Source organism: Macrobrachium rosenbergii, chromosome 49 (assembly GCF_040412425.1).
Source record: "Macrobrachium rosenbergii isolate ZJJX-2024 chromosome 49, ASM4041242v1, whole genome shotgun sequence".
NCBI classification, from domain to species: domain Eukaryota; kingdom Metazoa; phylum Arthropoda; class Malacostraca; order Decapoda; family Palaemonidae; genus Macrobrachium; species Macrobrachium rosenbergii.
The window spans coordinates 43,481,348-43,491,105 of NC_089789.1; the positions used below are offsets into that span (position 1 = coordinate 43,481,348).

A 9,758-nucleotide genomic window follows, 5' to 3' on the forward strand; every position below is an offset into this window, starting at 1 on the left:
ATATATATATATATATATATATATATATATATATATATATATATATATATATATATATATATATATATAACGACATCCGATTCTCCAGGTAAAACATTATATTCAGCTGGCCTCTGCTCTTCACAACAGACTCCTACGGTGCGTTGCAAGTTTCTATACGATGACCTTCGGGACGGGGGATAAGTTGGTCACCACTCCAAGAACGGACCAGAGGCAACGATGCTTAACGCCCCGTGGCCACTCACGCAGTGAATGTTATTCGTTTGGTCACCTAAACGACAAATGACCGTAAACAACGAAACTTAATTTCACTGGTGAGGGAAGAGTTATGTAGAATTTATCTCTCTCTCTCTCTCTCTCTCTCTCTCTCTCTCTCTCTCTCTCTCTCTCTCTCTCTCTCCGCGTGGGAAAATGTTTTATTATCGGACTTCTTACGTAATGTGGCGAAGAAAAAATGACATTCTCGACACACAACCAATGTAATAGCAGAGAGAGAGAGAGAGAGAGAGAGAGAGAGAGAGAGAGAGAGAGAGAGAGAGAGAGAGAGAGAGAGAGATCAAATGGTACTAGGTATATATATACATATATACACACGTATGTATATATGTGTGTATATATATATACAGGTATATATATATATATATATATATATATATATATATATATATATAATATATATATATATACATTATCTATGTGTGTGTATATATACTCGTGTGTGTGTGTGTGTGTGTGTACTCGCGCACGTTCTCATGCATAACCAACGTACTGCTCTAAGAGGATTATCAGCTCTAGAAGCAGATGACGACTCCCAACATATCTTCATTGTAACGGGTACATTTAAAATCATTTAGTTACGGCAACAGATTCGTTTGTTTGTTTGTTTTCTTTAAAGAATATTTATTTTCCCATTTCCTTAATCTGTAATCTTGTGGTTTCGAATGACAATTTCAATCGATTAAAAATAAAAAAACAGTTTCTGGTGGTTTACTTTTGTGAGGGTAAAGAATTTTTACCCAATGATCTGACGAAATAATAATAATAATAATAATAATAATAATATAATAATAATAATAATAATAATAAACTTCGTGTGAGTGTGAAGAATTATTATCCAGTGATCTGAAATAATAATAATAATAATAATAATAAACTTCATGTAAGTGTAAAGAATTTTACCCAGTGATCTGAAATAATAATAATAATAAAAATAATAATAATAACAATAACACTTCACCTTTATCTCTCCTACAAACTTCTCAGCGGCATATTCTTCATTTTCGTTATCAACTCTTCGATAAAAAGGAGATAAGGAATGTTTCGCAAAAAAGAGAAGACCGACTTGAGACTACTGGGACTTGAAGACAACGGCTTATAAATACAGAGGAACTTGGGACCAGCTGACGAGGAGGAATCCTGCTCACCAAAGATGGAAGAAGCTCTGATGATCTCGTCTATATTAACACTGGTTTTGTGTGAGTTTTCTCTTTTATAAGCTAGCCAGAAAATGTCTACAATTACGCATAATGCTTGTTAGGTTTTATACATAGTTATACATGACATGTTTTATGTTAGTGTCACTAAAAGCCTGTCTATACTGACACTGGTCTTGTGTGAGTTTTCTCTTACAGAAATGATTCTAAAATGTCTCTATTTATACGTAATGCTTGTTAGGTTCCAATATAGTTATGCATGACCTGTTTTCTTTTAACTGTCACTAAAAGCCTGTCTATACGGACACTAGTTTTGTGTGAGTTTTCTATTCATCAGTCGTTCGAAAATTTCTATATTTATTAGTACGTAGTATGCTATATGCAGCCATGGATTCTATGTAGAATACCTGCTATGTCATAATCAGTTCCATAGAAGGAATTCTATGCACATTTAGAAATTAAAAACTGCATAGATTAGCAATTATGTTCCCGATAACATTGTAAAACATGAATTTTATTCTACCTAAAATTATGTTTACTGAAAGGCATCCATCCCACTGACCTCAACATTTCCCAGCATCTAATAAAAACCCAACGTTCTCGCAGCCGCACCTCACATCCAAATAAACGGCCACGAAAAGAACACGATGGTGATCGGTGGGACCACAGCAGCCAGAGGAGAGTTCCCGTACCTGCTCAGTTTGCAGGTGAAAAACGGGGAACTGGGAACCCACATATGCGGAGCGGCCGTTTACAGCAATATGTGGGCAATAACGGCTGCCCACTGCGTCGGTAACGCCTTCGTCGACAAGGAATCATTACAGGTCAGTTATTTCCTAGTTAAAAAGAATAGATTGATGCCTATTCTTTACTTAGTTTATGCTGTTCTTGACCTGCTTTGTACAAGGACTCGTTACAGGTCAGTTGATGTATTTTCTGTTCTCTATTTTTACTGTTTTTGACCTGTTTTGTACAAGGACTCGTTACAGGTCAGTTGATGTATTTTCTGTTCTCTATTTTTACTGTTTCTGACGTGCTTTGTACAAGGACTCGTTACAGGTCAGTTGATGTATTTTCTGTTCTCTATTTTTACTGTTTCTGACGTGCTTTGTACAAGGACTCGTTACAGGTCAGTTCTGTGTAAAGAAAAGAATGGATTGATGTATATTCTTCACTTAACTCATGCTGTTCTTGACCTGCTTTGTACAAGGAATCATGACAGGTCAGTTATTTACATCACTTAACTTATGCTGTTCTTGACCTGCTTTGTACAAGGAATCATGACAGGTCAGTTATTTTACAGATAACAAGAATAGATTGATGTAAATTCTTTGCTTAAAATTCATGCTGTTCTTGACCTGCTTTGTGCAAGGAATCATTAAAGGTCAGTTTTGTATAAAGAATAAAACAGATTAATGATATTTTACTTAGTTCACACTGTTCTTGACCTCCTCTGTACAAGGAATCATTACACGTCAGTTCTGTATAAAGAAAAGAATAGATTGATGCAGTGCCTTTACTTAACTCATGCTGTTCTTGACCTGCTTTGTACAAGGACTAACAACAGGTTGGACCTGTCACAGAGAAAAGGATAGTCTGATCTTTCTCCTGCACTTGATTCAATTTCCCTTCATATTTATAATGGCTGACTAATTTCTCCTTGTTGTTAAGAACGTCGTGATGCGCACCTTACGTCTAAGCAATATTTTGGGCCTAAGCGTAAAAGGTTACGCTTCTTGGTAGGAATTAGTTCCAAAAGCCAGGCAAGTTTGGGTAATAGAAGTTTAGAGGTTCAGGGATCCTGTGTCTTTCTCAATGTATGCATGTATGAATGTATAAGCACACATATACAAATTAAAATTACCCCAGTGAACAAAAGTCCCCATTTATCAATGGGGATTTCAATACCCTTTTAATATTAATATTCATATAACGTCAGTGAATAAAAGCTCTGAGCCGTTTGCCATTGTGGATTCTCATACCCGTTTACTGGGTATTGTTGTGGATTCTCACACCCGTTAATGGGTACTGTTGTGGATTCTCATACCCGTTTATTGGGTATTGTTGTGGATTCTCATACCAGTTTATTGGGTATTGTTGTGGATTCTCATACCCGTTTATTGGGTATTGTTGTGGATTCTCATACCCGTTTATTGGGTATTGTTGCGGATTCTCATACTCGTTTATTGGGTATTGTTGATTCTCATACCCGTTTATTGGGTATTGTTGTGGATTCTCATACCCGTTTATTGGGTATTGTTGTGGATTCTCATACCCGTTTATTGGGTATTGTTGCGGATTCTCATACCAGTTTATTGGTATTGTTGTGGATTCTCATACCGTTTATTGGGTATTGTTGATTCTCATACCCGTTTATTGGGTAATTCCTCGTTTATTGGGTATTGTTGATTCTCATACCCGTTTATTGGGTACTGCCAATATTTATCCTTCCATTTTTCTTTTTTCTTTCTTTCCTTCAGATAGTCGCTGGAGAATACTCGCTCAAATCCCCAGACGGATCCGAGCAGAGAATAGGCGTCGCAGAAATCGTGGTCCACGAAGAGTTCGACCCCCTGACCCTGGCCAACGACATCGCGCTCTTGAAACTGAAGAGCTGGCTTTATTACGACCGAAACGTCCAGCCGGTCGACTTAGCCTTCTGGGGCTACGCCCCCCAGGGCAAATGCGTCCTCTCCGGCTGGGGAGCGACCCGGGAGGAAGGCGCGACGTCAGACGTCCCGAGTTACGTGAGGCTTCCCGTCGTCTCGGACTCGTCCTGCGAAGGATACTACGAAGGATCTGGACTGAGCGTCGGTTCGTCCACCCTCTGCGCGGGGTATGAAGGCGGCGGGGCAGACGCCTGCAGTCGGGACGACGGGGGGCCCTTGGTGTGCGCGACTGGGGGGCACAAGTACCTGGTGGGCATCGCTTCTTTTGGCATAGGTTGCGGGAGGCCTCGGCAGCCTGGGGTTTACACGGAGGTGTCTTACTTTGCCCAGTGGATCGCGAAAGTGACTGGGAATTGGAATTGAGCGGAATGGGGACTTTGTTGTGATAACCTGTTGTGGACTTGTCGTGAACAATAGAAAAATAAACTAATGGTATCTTAGTGTCTGCGGGGCTAACGTACTAAGACAGTTGCATGGCGATGCCTGCAAACTGCTTGTGAAAACTGTACTAAAGGTTTACTTAAACCAGTGGTTTTCAAACTTTTTGTGCCCATGGCCCATTTTCTGGCATCCCTAAATACTCATGGCAGTGGAGTGAACAATAAACTAATGGTATCTTAGTATCTGCGGAGCTAACGTACTAAAACAGTTGAGTGGAGATGCCTGAAAACTGCTTGTGAAAACTGTACTAACGGTTTCCTTAAACCAGCGGTTTTCAAACTTTTTGTGCCCAAGGCCCATTTTCTGGCATCCCTAAATACCCATGGCCCACTGCCCTCCAGAATTTTGTAATGATGATAATAGAAGTGTTATAAGGCATTTCCAGAACACTTTATTAGTTTTACATCTTCATTTATGGAATTATACTCCAGAACACTTTATTAGTTATACATTTTCATTTATGAAAGAAAGAGCTGGCCTGCATTTACTGTAAATGATTTTTCATTTCTTAAATACTATTTTGAAGATGTCCGTGGCACGCCGCCCCCACCCTCAGAACTGCCCATGGCCCGCAGGTTGAAAAACACTGCCTTAGACAAACCCCACTGCCATAACGATTGGAAAATTTTTGGTAAAAACGCAACATAAAAAAAAAATGCATTTGGGCAATCTTATCTTCACATATGGGCCGCCATTATGAACAATAGTCCGTGCTAAAATATAACTTAGTAGCATCGAACTACAAAAACAACGATGAATTTCAATTGAGGGTCGGGTTTAAGTTAAAAAAAAAAAAGAAGATAATTCTCTTCGATATGGAGTAAATTACAAAATATAAAAATTACGTTAATCTATAAATATGAGCTCATTCAAATTACAAAAGTAGAATTCACCAGTCACCGGCAGTTTTCATTACCAAACTCTTACGTTAAGAAACAGTGAAACTCCTTGCATGAAGTGAACGAAAATGAAAGTATTCCCATTTCGTCGATGTATAACTTGACTCTGTTTGGTTCTCACAAATTGTGGAATGGAATATAAAATCTAGGTTAAAAGCAAAACGCTGGGACTTATGAGGTCATTCAGCGCTGAAAGGGAAAACAGGGGTAAAAATAAGATGGAAGAAGGAGAATATGAACGGAGGTACAGTAAAAGGAATGAAAGCGGTTGCAGCTAGGGGCCGAAGGGACCCTGCAAAGAACTTTAACAAAATTGAGTTTGCAATAATTACTGACTAGAATAATGCATTGTAAAGGTAATTACCATTTGAACTAAAAATGCCTATATCAGCTACAGCCAATGACATTGCAATAATTATTTTGGAACGTTAAGTGGGCCTTATGCCAGTACACGCACCTTTGCCAAAGGTGGTCTTATTCATGGTAAGGGGTTTAAGGGTAGAAATGGGGATCGTGTGGACCTCTGTACTCGCCCAACCAACAGATGAGATGTTTCAGGGTAATGATAAACTGTAAAACTGAATTTTATGTAAATTACGGAAAGTTTATATCTTCTAAAATTCATTTACCAAGGTACTTAATTCTATCATCATCACAATTTGTAACTTAACTGATATAGAAAATGAAAAGTGAATATTAGCCGAGCTACAATGAATAGGACGGTGAATGATATAATGAAGCCGTTGCTACCTGGGGCAAAGCAAAAGTGACCTGTAATGGCCGGGTCATTATGAATCTGGGTCCCATTATGGGATTATTAAGACCCATAAACCTGGCAATCCTTACAGACCATAACATCCCGGAAGTCTTATCCAAGATACGTGATAAGTATTGATGAACTATGCTCCTGAATGTAGCTCTCTCTCTCTCTCTCTCTCTCTCTCTCTCTCTCTCTCTCTCTCTCCTGTCGAGGGCAGTGACCTCTGAGAGTCAACGACCTCAGAACAAGGTGGCGTTGTGTCATAAGGTAGATGTTGGGAGTTAGTATATGTACGTATTATGTATGAGTATGTATGTGCGTGTATGTATGTATGCATACTTGAAACGTATAAGATTTCTGTCTTTAGAGTGGTTGGCTTCAAAAACATATGGCCCTTCGGATTAGAAAAGTACACACTCTCTCTCTCTCTCTCTCTCTCTCTTTGTAGAATAATTTATCAGACTGTAAAAACGTACACTTTTTCACATTAACTTATCTCACAGTTATGATACTTTTTAGTAAAGTTCATCTCTCTCTCTCTCTCTCTCTCTTTCTCTCTCTCTCTACACAGCAATATCTTATCCCACAGTCGCGATACTTTACGATAAGCTTCATATATCAGCAATTTATCGTAATCCATAACTGAAAAAAATCATACATCAACTACTTATCATAACCCATACGTAAAATAAAAAAAATATAAAAATAAAGAATTTCACGTAATCACTATTTATCGTAACCCACAAGTATAATAAAATAGAAATAGGAAAATAAAAAATTCATATACTCACAATTCATCATAACCCATAAGTAAAATAAAAAAAAAAATAAAGGCAATCTTAAGTTAAAACGAAACGATCTTCAAAGACCATTTTAGATCACGCAGCTCATTCCTCATTCATTGAAAAAACGAAAAGAACCAGAAAAAATGGAGTGGGAGGAGAGTGGGCGGGGGGGGGGAGGTGGAGAAGGAGTAGAAGGACGAGAGAGGTAAGGCAATATGCATCCCATTACGGAATGGTAATGAAAAATCATCATGAAATTCATTACGAATCGTATGGCCATGATATGACTCCGCTCGCGAAATGATGAAGTTAGTATGAAGTTAGTGAATGGAGGTACAGGTAAGGTTCATTAACTTCCAGTTAGCATTCGTGGAGTTTTTTTTTCTCTTACCTGTGCTACACGTTTGGGCAGGAGAGAGAGAGAGAGAGAGAGAGAGAGAGAGAGAGAGAGAGAGAGAGAGAGAGAGAGAGAGAGAGAGAGCGTTAATGTTTGGGCAAGAGAGAGAGAGAGAGAGAGAGAGAGAGAGAGAGAGAGAGAGAGAGAGAGAGAGAGAGAGAGAGAGGTCTTGCACTCCCCTACTAAAATTCCCATAAATTAATGTATGCATATATATATATTATATATATATATATATACATATATATATATATATATATATATATATATATATATATATATATATATACATATATATATATATATATATATACATACACACACACACACAAAACCTTAAAACCAATTCTAAATAATATCCAGGAACACGAGGACCGAAGGAAAGTTAAGACTTTGAAGATACTCTAATTTTTCCGAAGCAAGCTTAAGACTTTAAATCGCGTTCTTAAAGTCTTCCAGAGTCTTCAATTTTGTCTCCTTCCCAGCCAACTTCTCAGAGGGGGGGTTTCGTCCCCTGCCCCCCTTTGTAACTTCTGCTTGACCTCTGTTAATCCACTTAAAACTTCCACGAAAGGAAGATTACTGGCCCTGACAGGTCGTAGGAATGTGTGCACACTAATAATAATAATAATAATAATAATAATAATAATAATAATAATAAATTAGGAGAGTCCTTCTAGGGAAGTCTTTTTAATAATAATAATAATATAATATAATAATAATAATAATAATAATAATAATAATAATAATAATAATAAATCAGGAGAGTCCTTCTGGGAAAATGTTTTCAATAATAATAATAATAATAATAATAATAATAATAATAATAATACATTAGGAAATCCATTCTTTAATTCCTATCATCCAAGAAGCACCTCTTATATAATAATAATAATAATAATAATAATAATAATAATAATAATAATAATAATAATAATAATAATAATAATAATAATAATAATAATAATAATAATAATAATAATAGTAATAATTCACTTCTGATATGACTTCATATATACAGTACATTATTTCACAAGAAGAAACACAGCCCTAAAACTATCACAACACCTCAGCTTCCCGTTTTCTCTCCGCGATAAGAAACATCGCATTTCCATTTACCGTTTTCTATGAATTCATTCCTTCATTTTTCCTCTTCATGTCTCCGGTATCAGGCCTCCTGGGGTCCTGGAAATCTTTCCAAAAGCCACTCTCATGAAAGTCGAATATCTCTTGCTATTGGGGGATTCATGTCTCTCTCTCTCTCTCTCTCTCTCTCTCTCTCTCTCTCTCTCTCTCTCTCTCTCTCTCTTCTTCTTTATTTCGTTTATTTTTTTTTTTTTTTTTATCTGGGGCTTCATAAAATATGAATGCTGGTGGACTGGGAGTTGGGGAACTCTGTGTGTGTGTGTGTGTGTGTGTGTGTGTGTGTGTGTGTGTGTGTGTGTGTGTGTGAGAGAGAGAGAGAGAGAGAGAGAGAGAGAGAGAGAGAGAGAGAGAGAGAGAGAGAGTAGAGAATTTTGTATTGTGCTTGGTTTGGTGAACAAACTGAAATTATATATATAATATATATATATATATATATATATATATATATATATATATATATATATATATATATATATATATATATATATATATATATATATATGATTATAATTACATTTACACATGATTAATACATGGAACTGTACTGCACACGGACCTCTGAAAATGTACACACACACACACACACACACACACATATATATATATATATATATATATATATATATATATATATATATATATATATATATATATATATATATATATATATATATATACATACTTACATAACTCAGACTAACATTCTTCGAGATATTTAAAAGACAACGTTAAGTGACTTCCGTCTTCCTAAAAGGTCCAGTTACATTAATATCAACCCTCATTGTAGAGTGTAATTTTCTCAGTCAAACGCTTTCGGGAACGAGAAACACCTTGTCATTCACCTGGTCAATTAGATCAGAGAACGTTAGGTTAACCGTGCTGGGAACAGTGCACCGTCTCTCCAATTCAATTAGGAGAGGCCTAATTGTCAATCTTAATTATGCCGACTGAACGGGTAAATAGGATGTGACTGTACTCTACGGTAGTTTCACTGGCTATATAAGGCCTCATTGTGGCCCTGCACCGTGCTTTAATGAAGTGTTAGGTTTGCCTATTTTTGGTTACCTCTACCAGGTTTAAAAAGAATTTATTATTATTATTATTACATCAATCCCAAAATACCTTATAAAACAGGCTACCGCCCCTATAGCTGCTGCAACCCCTTTCATTCCTCTTACTGTACATCCGTTGATATTCTTTTTTTTTTTATTTCTCGGTATAATGTGGT

General features: G+C 36.9%; 1 protein-coding gene across 1 annotated transcript; it reads left to right on the forward strand.

Moving 5' to 3' along the window:
• Window positions 1–1,371: 1,371 nt before the first annotated feature.
• Window positions 1,372–4,932, forward strand: LOC136832449 (trypsin-1-like). The gene is made up of 3 exons (XM_067093324.1): window positions 1,372–1,475; window positions 2,040–2,257; window positions 3,914–4,932. Exons 1-3 carry the CDS (start codon window positions 1,430–1,432, stop codon window positions 4,463–4,465), a joined length of 816 nt encoding a protein of 271 aa, XP_066949425.1. The 5' UTR covers window positions 1,372–1,429; the 3' UTR covers window positions 4,466–4,932.
• The last annotated feature ends 4,826 nt before the right edge of the window (window positions 4,933–9,758 follow it).